At 43.0% G+C, this 17041-nt stretch overlaps 1 protein-coding gene across 1 annotated transcript in view; it reads right to left on the reverse strand.

Moving 5' to 3' along the window:
* nrxn3a (neurexin 3a) overlaps nt 1-17041 on the reverse strand; it is a gene marked incomplete at its 3' end in the record, with an annotated part of 673655 nt that overhangs the window by 19109 nt on the left and 637505 nt on the right. Inside the window, exon 20 of the mRNA XM_083634400.1 lies at nt 8077-8161. Within this exon, the coding sequence (XP_083490526.1) occupies nt 8077-8161 (85 nt within the window). The remainder of the gene's footprint in view (nt 1-8076; nt 8162-17041) is intronic.

Below are 17041 nucleotides of genomic sequence, written 5' to 3' on the forward strand. Positions count from 1 at the left end.
TGTCAACCACAAACACACTAACACAACCACACACACACTAACGTACAACTCACATCAAAATGCTTGTGTCAACCACACACACACACTAACACAACCACACACACTAACACAACCACACACACACTAACGTACAACTCACATCAAAATGCTTGTGTCAACCACACACACTAACACAACCACAACCACACACACTAACACAACCACACACACTAATACAACCACACACACACTAACGTACAACTCACATCAAAATGCTTGTGTCAACCACACACACACTAACACAACCACAACCACACACACTAACACAACCACACACACACTAACACAACCACACACACACTAACACAACCACACACACTAACTCACGTTCCACTGCTTGCCGTGGAATCAAAGAATGGAAGAGGCCATTGTTGCGTGGTACTTGTATAGCCGTGGGCTAATCAGTGTATGGCCTCACCATGTGTCTTAAAGAGTAATCCATGTCAGCTGCTTATAATGAGTCCCAGTCACATACTACATAGAATGTGTAGACGGGAGAGATAGTCTTGACACAAAAGGGAACTCTGTTTATCCCACAATTGATAGCAGGGCATTTCTTTGCTTGGTTCTGAGTTACAAACCCAGGCAAACCCTTTCCTAATGTCACTGCTGGTATACAGTAAGGCCACATGGGGTTATTACATCCAGGCAAGTTCTTTTAAAGCACTGGAATAGATTGCGGCTGGCTATAGGCCTACTTATGAAATGGGCATATAAATATGCAGTCTAACATCGATTTTATATTGATCTTTTTTATTTGTTATAAGAAAATACATTTACTTTGTGAATTGTAAATGTGTATTTGTATTTGTTTGTCTGACTTAATCATTAAAAGTGAAGCCTACTGTATGCTAAAAGCCATGAGGCGGCTATAGGACCAGAACACTCATAGGCCTCTGGAGAGGGCTTGAACTTTCCATTTGATAAGTTCACTTATCACTGGTTGGTGAAATGTTAAGGTCCTTGACATACAATAACAAAAACATTAATTTGGTACTGTATCTCCTAGAGAGCAGTATGATTCATTCATTTGAACTGTTAGAGTTATAAGTGGTACAGGGTTTAACGACGTTATAGTGGGAATAGTGAATTTGTAGCATTGATCATTTGTCAAGTGTTTTAACTGATAACGCGACAGTAATCGCTCATACAACGTGTAAGTGTATATGTCCTAACTACTTTAGCACCATTGTTTCATAGCCATCTTATGAAATTACTTGAGGGGAAAGCGCCACGTATGACAGTTTCACAACAGAGAACAGAATCACTTGACAACTCCTCAAGACAAACAAAACAGACAAACCAACTCCTCAAGACAAACAAAACAGACAACAACCAACAAACAAAATCAATAGAAAGTGCGGGGGAGGGGGGAGATGGTGTAGTAGCATTCCATGATGCTGCGACCGCAAAAGATGGTTTCCAACTTAAAGGTGAACGTAGACAGACCAGCCCAGTTAGCCTACAGACCAGCCAAGTTAGCCTACAGACCAGCCCAGTTAGCCTACATGTAGACAGACCAGACCAGTTAGCCTACAGACCAGCCAAGTTAGCCTACAGACCAGCCCAGTTAGCCTACATGTAGACAGACCAGACCAGTTAGCCTACATGTAGACAGACCAGCCCAGTTAGCCTACATGTAGACAGACCAGCCAAGTTAGCCTACAGACCAGCCCAGTTAGCCTACATGTAGGCAGACCAGCCCAGTTAGCCTACATGTAGACAGACCAGCCCAGTTAGCCTACAGACCAGCCCAGTTAGCCTACATGTAGACAGACCAGCCCAGTTAGCCTACATGTAGACAGACCAGCCCAGTTAGCCTACAGACCAGCCCAGTTAGCCTACATGTAGACAGACCAGCCCAGTTAGTCTACAGACCAGCCCAGTTAGCCTACATGTAGACAGACCAGCCCAGTTAGCCTACAGACCAGCCCAGTTAGCCTACATGTAGACAGACCAGCCCAGTTAGCCTACAGACCAGCCCAGTTAGTCTACATGTAGACAGACCAGCCCAGTTAGCCTACATGTAGACAGACCAGCCCAGTTAGCCTACAGACCAGCCCAGTTAGCCTACATGTAGACAGACCAGCCCAGTTAGTCTACATGTAGACAGACCAGCCCAGTTAGCCTACAGACCAGCCCAGTTAGCCTACATGTAGACAGACCAGCCCAGTTAGCCTACATATAGACAGACCAGCCCAGTTAGCCTACATGTAGACAGACCAGCCCAGTTAGCCTACAGACCAGCCCAGTTAGCCTACATGTAGACAGACCAGCCCAGTTAGCCTACATGTAGACAGACCAGCCCAGTTAGCCTACAGACCAGCCCAGTTAGCCTACATGTAGACAGACCAGCCCAGTTAGCCTACATATAGACAGACCAGCCCAGTTAGCCTACATGTAGACAGACCAGCCCAGTTAGCCTACAGACCAGCCCAGTTAGCCTACATGTAGACAGACCAGCCCAGTTAGCCTAAATGTAGACAGACCAGCCCAGTTAGCCTACGTGTAGACAGACCAGCCCAGTTAGCCTACATGTAGACAGACCAGCCCAGTTAGCCTAAATGTAGACAGACCAGCCCAGTTAGCCTACATGTAGACAGACCAGCCCAGTTAGCCTACATGTAGACAGACCAGCCCAGTGAGCCTACGTGTACAGACCAGCCCAGTTAGCCTAAATGTAGACAGACCAGCCCAGTTAGCCTACATGTAGACAGACCAGCCCAGTTAGCCTACATGTAGACAGACCAGCCCAGTGAGCCTACATGTAGGCAGACCAGCCCAGTTAGCCTACATGCAGGGACAAGGAGTCAAAGGGTCCAAAGCCAAGCAGGAAGCATGCAGCGGAGGAAGGATGATCTTGAAGGAACCATGCCACCAATGACTGCATAAAGGCAAAATAAAAGTGGACAACATTTACAGCTTGTGGCAATACAATTATTTTTATGCCATCTGCATTGAAAAATATATTTCAATGCAAAGCGGCTTCGGCAGGGTAAGGCAATGACAGGAGAGTGCAGCGAGGAAATTAGGAGGGAGGGTATAATTTTTTTCGTACACAACTTTCTTCAGTTAAATATTACAATTTCCCTCATGATCGAAAAGCTTGATGGCAAGAAAATATTTTGTTGCCTTTTTATCTGTTTTGAGAAGAAAAAGGGGGCGTGTTTTGTTAAAAGCCTTATGGTACAAATGATCCAAGTATATGAGGAAGCAAATCATTTTCATCCACCAAAAAGTCATGCCGCACACGAGGAGTCATGCCGCACACGAGGAGACAACACAAATGTCATTTTGGTAACATTTATAATAAGGTACACATATTCACCATTAACTAGTTGTTTATTAACATGCATATTTGTAGCATATTGGCTGTTTATTATTCATTATAAAGCACTTACTAATGCCTTATTCTGCATGATCATATTCTAACTACTAGGCCAATAATTAGGAGTTTTGCTTTCATGGTACTACCACCTTATAAGGACCATACTGAGCAAATTTTTTATTAAGATCATAATTAATGTACAACTTCCTTACTTACAATTAATAATCATTCATTAGGAGGTTTTTGAGGGAAAACTCTTAGTTAATGGCCTAGTAATTGTAGAATATCTTAATACAGAAGAAGGAAAGTCACCGCACACAAGAAGACTGAATTGTTTCACTTTAATTAATCTATCTACCATATCTATCTATCTATCTATCTATCTATCATATCTATCTATCTATCATATCTATCTATCTATCTATCGTATCTATCTATCTATCTATCTATCTATCTATCTATCTATCTATCTATCTATCTATCTATCTATCTATCTGTCTAAATTTGGCAATGTGGGCAATGTTTACATTTCGTGTCCCGGCAGTAGTCTCGCTGGCCAGCCTCCCCTCCCTTCCGTGAGAGGAGTCTGGCAGTGCTGGTCCCCATTCTGGAATTGCGATAGGCGGTGCTTAGCGGCAGTGCCCTTGGAAAATAGTTTCCAACAATCCAAATCTTCATCAAAACTTGCCATTTTCAGCGTGTAGCAATGAGCTAGCGTGTAGGTTTCTGCCGTTAGCTTGCTAAGTAGTTAGCATTGTTGTTTTCATTGCTGCGGCAGGGGACATTTACAGCGACACACAGGGAGGAGGGAGTGGAAGCCGCTCTGATTGACATGGTCGGAGCCAATGAGAGAGCTTGTAATAAAGCGGGGAGCGGAAATGCCGGCAGCGACTGAAATGGTCGCTCCAATGGGAGAGCAGCTGTAGAGCAGGAGAGGGCTTATGCCAGCAGTCTGTTTCCATGCAGCCAGACTCCTCATGGAAGGGAGGGGAGGTTGGCCAGCGAGACTATTCCGGAAGTGATGTCTCACTCACACACACACACACACACACACACACACACACACACACACACACACACACACACACACACACACACAATGAGGCATTGTGGCGTGATTTCTAACCCCACATAGGATAAGCAATAACCACGCCCTGTGGCGCCGGGATTGGCCAGGAGCATTGAAGCTTGGACTAAAGCACCTGGGGTTTTTCATCTTTTAAAATAAAGATGTTTAAAAAACTATTGCTTGTTACATTTTCAGTGCTGTACCTTTTCTCTGGGTAAGAATTGAGCTTGAAATTAACGATATGATACATTATATTATATGAGCTATGAACGTGAACACAACACCGTTTATATTAGATTGTGCAGGCTACATTGTGTAGATTACAATTATTATGCTTATTATTATTATTACTATGCTAAGGAAGGTAGGTGACCATAATTCATTTCAATGTCCGCTCTCAATGTCCGCTCTCGAAATCGCTGTCCGTTCTCAAGAGCTATTCAGTTGGTTCATGAAATCGCTGGGCTGCGTGCCCTCCAGTGTTGCTCCTGGCCAATCCCGGCGCCACAGGGCGTGGTTATTGCTTATCCTATGTGGGGTTAGAAATCACGCGGCATTGTGCCATCACTGATGATGTAATCAGTGATGTCATAAGACTGATGATGTCATCCGTGATGTCATAAGGGGGCACACACACCCACACACGCACTGATGATGTCATCAGTGATGTCATAAGGGGGCACGCACACACACACACAAGGAGGCATTGTGACATCACTGATTATGTCATCACCGATGTCATAAGACTGATGATTTCATTAGTGATGTCATAAGGGGGCACACACACACACAGACACACACACACACACATGCATGTAAACTTAAGGGCAATAACATTTTGTAAGCAACACACACACACCTGTGCGCGCCAATAGGGCAGGCAAGGCGCTGTGTATGCAACTGCAGAGCTAGCGAGCCCGCGCAGCGGTTGAGCCTAGGAATCAAGCGTGCGTAGCACGTGAGATGCCTAGTATCTAAAAAAAGTACAAAAAGGCATGCGAACAACGCATTTCACCTACTGGCTTCATCAGAGCCTGATGAACCTGATGAACCTGATGAACCTGATGAAGCCAGTAGGTGAAACGCGTTGTTCGCATGCCTTTTTGTACTTTTTTTAAATAAGATGACTGAAGGTGACTGTCCTTCAACTACTCAACAGAATATAAGGCATTAATAGAGAGCCGCAGGAATGAGTCCGGAAGTATTTTCCGGGTTCTTCAGTGAAAAAGTCTATGGGCTTTTAGAATGGGGATTTCACTTATATGTATAAAATAAGGTCTGTGATTAACAAAAGGTTTTGGAAACACGAACCTCGGTTCTGCATGATAATCTAACAACTTTTATGACTTTTGGAACGTAAATGCGTTTTCTTTTTTTACGCGATCTTTATAAAACGCTTCAAAAGACATAAAAGTTATTCACATTTGTGAAGAGTATCATGCAGAACCTAGGTTCGCGTTTCCATAAACTTTTGTTAACCACAGACCTTATTTTATGCATTTAAGTGAAATCACCATTCTAAAACCCCATAGACTTTTCCTCTGATGAAACAAATGGCGGCGATTTCTGGATAAAGCCTACAAAAATACGTCATCCCTGCGGTACTCTATAAGTGCTTTATAATGACTAATAAACAGCCAATATGCTACTACAGTAATATGCCAATACACAACTAATAGCGAATATGTACCTTAATATAAAGTGTTACTTTTGTTTAATTGGTAGATAGATGATGATGGCTCAAAAACAACCCCCACCCCCCACACGCTCATGCTACACAAGACAGACACAACAGTATCGACTCCCAAAAGGATACAACGGACGAAATGTCAAATCAACAGAGCATGCCACGGCGCTGTCCACGTCAAATGATGTCAGGGGTTAGGAATGGTGTGAATTTCTGTGTAAACATATGATTGGATGACTGGGGCCCTGTCTGTGTCTGTCAGGCTACAGAGCAGAGCACTGAAGCCATTGACACCGCTATCTCTCACATAAGCTTTGGAAGAACTTGGGAATGACCTTCAGGACAGATAACATTATGTTTCCGATACCACAGTCAGTAGAAAATCATCAATCTCCTGTCACCCTTTCATGTCTCTGAATGTTGCGGTTAAATGCCCATACTGTATGCTATGAATAAATAAATATATTTAAATCTTCCAGATTTCACAAATCAATGAAATATAATAACCTTTATGTAAAATGTGTTTATATTTCCAAATTGGAATGTGTATACAATATGTAAATTGTAACATACATAAAACAATTTTTACCCACCCGCCCAAAGTTTATTTACAGGACAGTGTTTACTATATTTTAAGACAAATGCAAATCTTTATGAGGTACTGTAGTCATAGTATAAATCATAGCAATGCAAGGTATATTATGACCGGGCCTTTTATATGAACAAGCACACATTCACGGTTTTCTGAAAATATCAATTTATTTTCATATTGGTGGTTGTTTGCTTTATGATGATCACTGACTGGAGATCCTATAGTTTTATTTCCCACTTCATCGCTGTGTATAGTGAATAGTTTATAGCAACATTTCATGGACAATGTTTTCCTGGAAAGGGATTTATAGCGTCATTTATGACAAGCAGTGACCTGTGACGTGAATGGGATATACAATAGATACTAGAACATGTTGTGAACTAATATAGTGCATATAAGCAATAGATTATGATGCTCACCCAGGCTATGAATAGTGATTGAGCACAAAACCCAAGCTACTGTAACCTTCCTGCGATATATGCCAGCTCGTTTTACAGCAAACGGAATGAAGGAATGTGTAGTGTGGAAGTAAACAACTAATTGTGGTTTCCTACAGACAGAGACATGATAGGCATGATAGGCCAAAATATGGCAATTCCCAAATTCTCTCAAAAGAACCCGGAGGAATTGATGATCTGAACATCTAAGTTATCACAATATTCTATTTTTTTTTTTTATATTTAGATCGAAAAGAGAATAACAAGATCACCTTAGAGCAAAAGTATAACAAAAAAACAAAACAAAAACTTGTACACAGAAATTCGATGATATCTGTTCTCTATTACATGTATCAACACAGCAAGCCACGAATGAGAACAAAAAGAAAAATAATACTTCAATTTACTCTAGATATCACGCTGCATTTTTCACTGAAAGCAAATCTTAAAAAAGAGTTGTCAAAATGTATCATGTGTCAGAATGCAAATCAGTAGGGCACCACATGGCAGGAGCATTGGACTCAAACACAATATGATACATTTTGAAGCATCAATGCAGAGAACATGGCTCACCGTCATACTAGTTTTGCACAGTCTGTAACGACATTACTAACTCTCATATTCCGCTAAAGCAGGCAAATTTAGTATGCACATTGGTGACCATGTTAACCACTTCGGAAGACCCCATGGGCAAGTGTAGACTGTTGTCAGTTAGTGATACTGCATGGATTTTTGGATGACTGATTTAGCATTAAGGATTAATTAGGAACTGCAGCATTGGCGTGACTGTTCCTCTCTCGGCTGGCTTATGAAGGTACACTTTGTGTGGCCATGGGGGTGTGATGCTTTGAGGATACGTTGATCCTCGGGTGCGGATGAGTGAGAGCACGAGAAAGCAAGCAAAGGCAAACTAACCTAGCCCACCTGCATGGACCGTTTCACACTCCTCCAGGTCCTCGTCGTCGCTCGAACACTCCGCAGATGACACAATCTCCATGTTATCCGTGTGCTTCGGAGGGCAGCAAATACCCAAGTCACCCAAACATACAGCAACGGACAAAAACAACAACAAAGCAAGAGAGACAAAGCAAAGAGAAAACAAAACATGTTAGAAGTTGTTTGAATATCGAATGGATAATAACAGTAACCTTCATTCATAGAGCACCTTTCTGTGCTTGCCAGAAAGGAAAGCGTTCCATGTAACACTAACCATAACCCTCAGTAAGCCTGTAGTATGTTCAGGTCCTTGTTGAACTGCCATGTCTGAAAAGCTTTTCATTGTAACCTTTGATACCAATGATAATTTTGCCAAAGAACTGAATATCTTACTTGACACTTTTGATCTGTCTCAGCATGTCTCAGGGCCTACTGACAACCGAGGCCATACCCTGGATTTAGTTATTACTAGGGGCTTTAAGTCCTCTTTTGTGTCGACTATTGATGTTGCGTTGTCTGACCATCTTTGCATCTTTTTTTAAATGGAAATCTCCCCTGAGATCATTACTAGGTCACAAACCGTTAAAAGACGACACATTAATGCAGGCACCAGCGCGCTGTTTATGGAGACATTTTCTTTATCTCCTCCCACATCAGCTTCTGTCAATGAGATTCTTGATAACTTCAATTCAACAATCCTGAATGTTATTGAAAGCGTGGCGCCTGTTAGGTTAAAAATGCTGTCTGGCAAGATTAAAGCACCCTGGCGAAATTCTGCATCCGTTAGGCGTAATAAGAAAGATTGCAGGAAAGCTGAGCGTAAATGGCTGAAAACTAATCTTCATATTCACTATGATATATACAAAGAAAGCCTTCACTCCTACAACCTCGAACTGAAAAGCTCGAGACAATCGTTCTTTTCCGATATCATTAACAAAATGTGAACAATGCACACATTCTATTTGCCACAGTTGATAGACTGACTAACCCGCCTCTCTGTGTACATGCACGCTCTATTTTGACAATTTTCAGCGCTTTACTTTCCCGCCAAACAGCCATTGCATTCGGCACTGCTATTTCTCCCAACCGTACAACTACTGTATTCCTCCGCTAAAAGCCTGCACAATAATGACATTAAATATAACGATCAGTTGACCTCATCAATACAGTCTGTTTAGAAATGACACAATGACATTAAATATAACGATCAGTTGACCTCATCAATACAGTCTGTCAGTAGAAATAACACAATAATGACATTAAACATAACAGAATAACAGTGTCCTTCAGGCCAGCTGTCAGAGAGAAGCTGTGAAGCTCTGGCCTCAGTTCTCAGCTGTATGTCCTCTAGAGCAGTGGTTCTCAAATGGGGGTCCGCGGACCCCCAGGGGTCCGTGGCACGTTGCCAGGGGGTCCGCGAAAAGTTTTCAAGTATTTTTTTTTTTTTTTTAATAAAATGCTACATGTTACTTATTCCTTCTCAAACTACTTCCTACATGGTGCTAGTCTATCAAAATATCTTGGCTGTCATTGATTGTGTTGCATAGTGGTTTTCTGTACTGTTGACAAATTGTGATATTGTAAGTCGCTTTGGATAAAACAAAAGTGTCTGCTAAATGACGTAATGTAAATGTAATGTAATAAAAAAAAAATATATATATATTTTTTGCAAAATCTTCATGGTTCAACGAAAATAGTTTATGCTTTAAATCTAAAATGGTTCATGGATTACATTCTAATAACAAACCTATCAAATTAAAAGTCAAGCACGTTACCGTGGAAACAATTAAGCTTAGCCCAAAATCACAAATCAGAATGAGGGGGTCCCCGGTATATTTTCTATCTTGTAAGCGGTCCTTGACTGAAAAACATTTGAGAACCTCTGCTCTAGAGAGCTCCACACTATAGACAGAGACGCTCCGGTCAGGATCACTGTTGATGACCATTTTACCTCAGCATTACAGGCACAATACTGTCAGAGAAAATATCTGAACTCTATTTTTAGTGCTGGGTGATGAAGCTGAAAATCTCATTACAATAATAAAAAAATGTGTCAGGTAATGTAGAGTTTTAATACAATGTAAAATCACTATTTCCATCAAGTTTAAAGGGTTAATTTTGTGCCTGAATAAAAGTTGAATAGATCAGTCAACTTTAATTTAAAACTGTTTTTACTGAATAAAAACAATATTAATATTAATGTTACCACTGCTACTACTACTACTAATAATAAATAATAATAATAACAATAACAATAACAACAACAACAACAACAACAATAATAATAATAATAATAATAATAATAATAATAATAATAATAATAAAGTGGGAGTGAAATAGTTTCCGAGTCTTATTTTCAACAGCCCATATAATATTAACTAAGAATAATGAAAGTCACTTTTAATTGATGCCAGAATAAAGAGAGTTAAAGCAATCTAAATTATGTAAGGAGATAGAAGAATTCAGGGTTGGCCTGATAGTCAGGGTCAAGCTCCACAAGCCAGGTATAGCCAGCTGCCCAGTCCAATTGTCCTTAAGACACTGAACCCTGCATGTGCAGGCACTTTAAATATCTCTGGGTAAGAGCATTAAATAAATGTTTGACATTAAACATTTCTCCAATTACTAAATGGTAAAAATGTTTCTATTCTGGAGATTGTTTTAATTGATTGGATTTATATAGTGCCTTTCTAGACACTCAAAGGGCTTCACATATCAGGGGAGGGAGGGGGAGGGAACTAAACTCATCCACCACTGATGTGTAGCACCCACCTGGGTGATGTGCAGCACCCACCTGGGTGATGTGTAGCACCCACCTGGGTGATGAACGGCAGCCAGTTTGCACCAGTACGCTCACCACACATCAGCTATCATGGTGGAGAGTTGACGGCTGAATGTGCCAATGTGTCTGCTCACTATCTTCACCATCAAAGCTCAGCAGGTTCTGACTTCAGAGCAGCTGGTAGCATGCTTAGTTAAGTGCTGGCCTTACTAAATATGTATCAAAAGTGAATGAAAGAAAATCTAATGAATGAAAAACAAATAAATATGTAAATGGATATGAAGTAAGACTAGGTCTCAGCATTATAAAGTTCTGTTTTCCAGGCTGTACACATTGATGCACAAGCCTAAACTCATGTGGATGTATTATGCAGTATTGTTGAAGCACAGCTGCACAGCTAGATCTCTGTCTTTTATACAGTACGTTGCTGTGTGCTGACCGATAACTCAGTTCCACAAAAGGTTTTATTTCAAATCCCCTCCATAACATTTCCCCACATTTGACATCTTTTTTTCATGGTCGTTAACTCTGTCCAATCTTTCACCCCTGTCACCTTCATCTCCCGCCTTCAATAGTTTGCATGGATTTTCATTACTATAGATCATAGATATTGAGTGTGCGTGTGAGTGTGCGTGTGTGTGTGTGTGTGTGTGTGTGTGTGCGTGCGTGCGTGCATGCGTGCGAGGGGGTGGGTCGGAGCCGGGAGTGATCATTGACAATCTATGCCTCCCTGTCAGGCCCCAGTGCTGATTGATCGTCCCTGGCTAAGGCCTGGGCAGTGAGGCGTGCCTGGCATCCCTTTATTAGGAGCAGATTAGTCAGGGAGGGGCCGGGGGATAAAATAAACGTTGTCACACAGCAGCTTTATGAAATTATAAATATCACAGCGAGTAATGGAGTCAGCGCCATGGAGCGGACTCAGGACAGTGCCGTGCAGCCAGTGAAGGTTTATGGTTTGATGTCAAAAGCATTGAAATTGGACTTGGATGAGTAAGCGGTCAGCACGTGTGTCCACAGTGGAATGCTGCAAAATACGGGGTAGACCGAGGACTTTCTCCTAGGTCTCGTTGTTAAAACTGGGTGGAAGAAATTTGAGAGTGTAAAAAACACCTGCATCACAGAACATTCAGAGTGTTTAGGGGCGGTGAGTGGTGACATGCAGAAGTGGTGTGCTTGGAAACGGATAAAACGGAATCAAATAATGTAGCGTTGCTCAGGACATCCATTACCAATGTCTTAAAAAGCTCTCTCTCTGTGTCACAAAGTGATTCTCTGTATCTCCACTTTGTTTCACCATGGAGGATAAGGTTCTCTGTATCTCCACTTTGTTTCACCATGGAGGATAAGGTTCTCTGTATCTCCACTTTGTTTCACCATGGAGGATAAGGTTCTCTGTATCTCCACTTTGTTTCACCATGGAGGATATGATTCTCTGTATCTCCAGTTTGTTTCACCATGGAGGATAAGGTTCTCTGTATCTCCACTTTGTTTCACCATGGAGGATAAGGTTCTCTGTATCTCCAGTTTGTTTCACCATGGAGGATAAGGTTCTCTGTATCTCCACTTTGTTTCACCATGGAGGATAAGGTTCTCTGTATCTCCAGTTTGTTTCACCATGGAGGATAAGGTTCTCTGTATCTCCAGTTTGTTTCACCATGGAGGATAAGGTTCTCTGTATCTCCAGTTTGTTTCACCATGGAGGATAAGGTTCTCTGTATCTCCAGTTTGTTTCACCATGGAGGATAAGGTTCTCTGTATCTCCAGTTTGTTTCACCATGGAGGATAAGGTTCTCTGTATCTCCAGTTTGTTTCACCATGGAGGATAAGGTTCTCTGTATCTCCAGTTTGTTTCACCATGGAGGATAAGGTTATCTGTATCTCCACTTTGTTTCACCATGGAGGATAAGGTTATCTGTATCTCCACTTTGTTTCACCATGGAGGATAAGGTTCTCTGTATCTCCAGTTTGTTTCACCATGGATGATAAGGTTCTCTGTATCTCCAGTTTGTTTCACCATGGAGGATAAGGGGGGAGAGTGTCATTTCCGGTAACTTGACAAAGGGTCGTAGGTTTGTTAGCGGCCGTTCTCCCCACCGTTCAAGCTACTATTTTTGGCAAGACGTCCCCAGACGATTGTAGGCGGAGATCTCCAACTGTCTGGGAGCCGAGACTAAACACGGCGGCCTTTAGCAAATAGGGAATTATTCACTGAATTTAGATGGAGTATTGAAAATGTCTGGCTCGGGCTCGGCTACGAGGGAACAGATCACAGATCCACACAGCAATGCGGAAGCTAATTGGCCAATTCTAGGAGAAATGAGAAATGATCTCAGATTTGGCCGAGAATGACAGAGTTTAATCTTCTAAACAAGCTCGAAGCCCAACTCCTCCGTATTCTTTCCTAAGGCACTCGGCCAAACCTAAAATTGATGGATTCTGTGTGGGTAGAAGTGGAGCTTAAATGAATCTATCTATGGTTTTGTGGACTAGTCTATTTTGACACTTGCATTGCATCACTCCCTTATTTACACCAAAAAGCAGACTTTTCACAGGCATCCTCAAACGCACTCACACACACACACTATGACTCCATGCGTAACCAGGTGGTTTAATCTGCTCTATAACAATGGAGGAGCACTTCTCCCCACATAGATGTCCTCAACAACCATCTCACAGCCAGAGCCTTTAATCCCATCACTCAATCACACTCATGTCTGACAGCAAGAGAGAGGAGGGCCTTCATATGGAAGAGAGAGGAGGGCCTTCATATGGAATCCCTTGGATAAGATTAGCCCCGTTCCTGATATGTTTCATCAAGTCTCAGACACTGTGAATGACAGGACTGTCGCCCCGATAAGAAAATCCACACTAATCCTTTCAATCCATTTCCAGTCTCAGGGAAATGAGTTATTGCTCGCTGTGCAAACATTCCCTGACATCACGAATTACACCGTCATTGATTTAGATTTGGTATTTTTCCCCATATCAGGTGGAAACCAGTGGCAATTGCCAGAGTTTTAAGTCATTTCCTCTGTAGACGTCCATGACTCTACTGAAACCTGGACTTCTGCACACACGCACGCACGCGCATGTGCGCACGCACGCACGCACGCGCACACACACACACACACACACACACACACACACACACACACACACACACACACACACACACACACACACACACGCAAATAAATGGTTGGTTTAAACTTTAGAATATTTATGGACAATAATGGCAATAGGAAAAAAACTATGGCTGAGATTCATGCTCGCTTGAAGAGAAAATTAAATGGATGTCAGCACTGCATCAGCAGATTTAAGAATCATATCATAAACCAGGAAATGTTTAGTGTTGTGATGGAAGACGGAGTTTCCCCCTCTCCTAACGGAGCTTTGTTTTCAGGTATTGTCCGCGTGTTACAAGTCTACAAATGAACTGTCAAGTCTGAACTGTCACTGTGAGTCAGGTCAACGCTGTTGAACCACAGAGAGCAAGTTGGCGAGTGACGAGCAGGGAATCAGCACCGGGGCTGGGAGGCAACACGTAAGCCTATATATACCTTACCTGTAGCCTGGCATCAGGAATCACAACCAACGACCAAGCCCTGGAAGCCTCAGACGAGTGTTAATATATTGAACAGTAACAGTATGTTGCCAGGGTTGTGGTTGGGTGATAAAAAAAAAGGTTGTCAACAAAGCAGAGGAGCGCTTCTTCTTTGGCATACCGCCACCTACTGTACCGGAGTATGTAGAACATGATCTAGTTTACATTACACAGGAGTGCTCTGCTCATTTGAAGCATACTGGGCATACTGAGGTACCCTTTCTCTTCCTTTTTCCACTCCGCTACTTCCTTGTTGCCGAGCCCCGGCGTGACCACTGACAGGTCGGAACGAGTTTGTGGCTACCAGCCCGGTTCGGCCCGCTAACATGTCGTGGGAGCCACGGCTCGCCTCACCGGTTAGGCAAGTAAAACAAGTGGGTTGGGTTTAGTTCTTGTTTGGGTCGGGGTTAAAAATGGTTACAATGGGCTCGGGCGGCTTCGACGTACCTAAAGATCAGACTATCGTTACATTCAAGACCGCATGGAGATGGTGACTAGCGGTCGCCTCACCCGCTGATTTCTGATGAGAAGATCTACCTTTCCCATCAGCAAATGACGGCAAGAGATCCTGACTGAATGTCAGTATTTGACGGTTTGGGAGTGAGAACGGGTTGGTTATTCGCATGTTTTTTATTTTTCGTTAAGTTTTAAATTGTATTTATTTGTAAACAGAACTGATCAGCGGGCCGATGTGACTTGATTGGCGGGCCGCAGTTGGCAGCCATTCGAACCCTCTATGGTGGGTGAGGCTTGGTCTCATCATGGATGCAGGTGGATTTGAAGCAATCTCATCTGTTTCAGCCATACCCTTCAGCCATACCCTTCATCTGTTTCAGCCATACCCTTCATCTGTTTCAGCCATACCCTTCTGTTTCATCTGTTTCAGCCATACCCTTCAGCCATACCCTTCATCTGTTTCAGCCATACCCTTCTGTTTCATCTGTTTCAGCCATACCCTTCTGTTTCATCTGTTTCAGCCATACCCTTCCGGCCTCCTGCGCCTATGCAAATCGCCTAATCAATGTGGGATATTTACCACGGCTGGGCGGCTCGCTAACTGACAGCCGCTGCTAGCTATGCCAGGGAATATTAGCCTCCCACTGAGTGAAGGTAGGCAGAGGGCAGGCAGAGAGACGAAAGAGAGACAGCAAGCGATGAGAGGGGTGGCAAAGGCAGACAGAGGCTGGCATCTCAATTAGGGGGAATCATTAAAGTGCTCTGGCAACTCCCAGGGAGACAATATGGTGAGAAACATAAGAAACAACGGAAAGCCTTGCAAGTGGAGCTGTAGGTAGGTAATTTGTTGGACTGTGGCCCAACAAAGGTGGAACAAGGCACGGTAAGCTGTCAGTTTGGGGGTTGGAACTTCTTTCATGCCTCAGGGGGAGCTTTGTATTCGTTATTGGAGTCCCACTGTTAGCTGTCCAGGAGGAAGATCCATTTTGAAAAAAAAAAAGAAATTCTCATGTTCCTATAATGGGTTTTCTACCACTGTCTGTAATGCGATGGGGTAAAGTTTGCATCGACTTTGATTGACTTTGGGTGATCATGAAGAAAATGTTCCGCTGAGGATTTTAGTCACGGATGAGTCAAACAGCACAAGCTTGCCCACTCATACATGCATAATTCAACCCCATGTATTCAGTATCAAGGGAGGGAGTGTTATGGACAAAGGAGCGTGTGTGTGTAAGCGTGTGTGTGTGTGTGTGTGTATGTTTGTGTGCACATTCACGGTGGTTCTCCTTTGAGTAATATTTGATATTCACGTGTTTTGACAGTCAAAGGTACTGGTGTGTGTCTCCTTGTTGTGCTCAGCTGGGGACTGCTACAGAGAATTAGTGAGGCAGAAGATTAAAAAATGCATTCAGAAAGACATGCTCAGCCATCAGATCAGATGACTCGCTAAAAGTTCAAGAATGGAGAACTTTCCCCCATGTAAATACGCCAGATAGAAATCATCTTCTCATCCGCGTCTTCAGACTCCACTCTTTGAGGCGAACGTTCTCAAAATTGCCCAATTTGAGAGGAGAGATATTTTGAGCAAAGACTGCAGTTGTTTTCTTTGAAGCCTCAATTTGGAACAAATTATCCTGGTAAACTGCACGCACGCACGCACGCACACACACGCGCACGCGCACGCGCACGCACACGCACACGCACACGCACGCACGGACGCACGCACACACACACACGCACACGCACGCACACGCACACACACACACACACAGATCACCTGAACTGTTCAGTCGGTGATCAGTCTGGCCTCCAGCCCGCCCACAGCTATTTGCAGAAATGACAAAGTCCATGGGCCAAGGGCACAGTCGCCTCACAGCAAGAAGGTCCTCGGTTCGATTCCCACCTGGGACGCTGTGGGCGCTGACTGTGTCCCCATTCCCATGTCCTCAGTGCCTACGGCCTTTCTGTGTGGAGTTTGCATGTTTTCCCTGTGCTCCCCTGGAGTTTCCTCCAGATAGGAACCCCCGCAAAAAAAAAAATCAAAAAAATCAAAAAAATCAAAAGAAAAGAAAAGAAAAAAGAAAAAAAAATCCACGGGCCAATCAGGGACC

The sequence above is a fragment of the Poromitra crassiceps genome, assembly GCF_964638095.1.
Source record: "Poromitra crassiceps genome assembly, chromosome: 3".
Taxonomy (NCBI): domain Eukaryota; kingdom Metazoa; phylum Chordata; class Actinopteri; order Beryciformes; family Melamphaidae; genus Poromitra; species Poromitra crassiceps.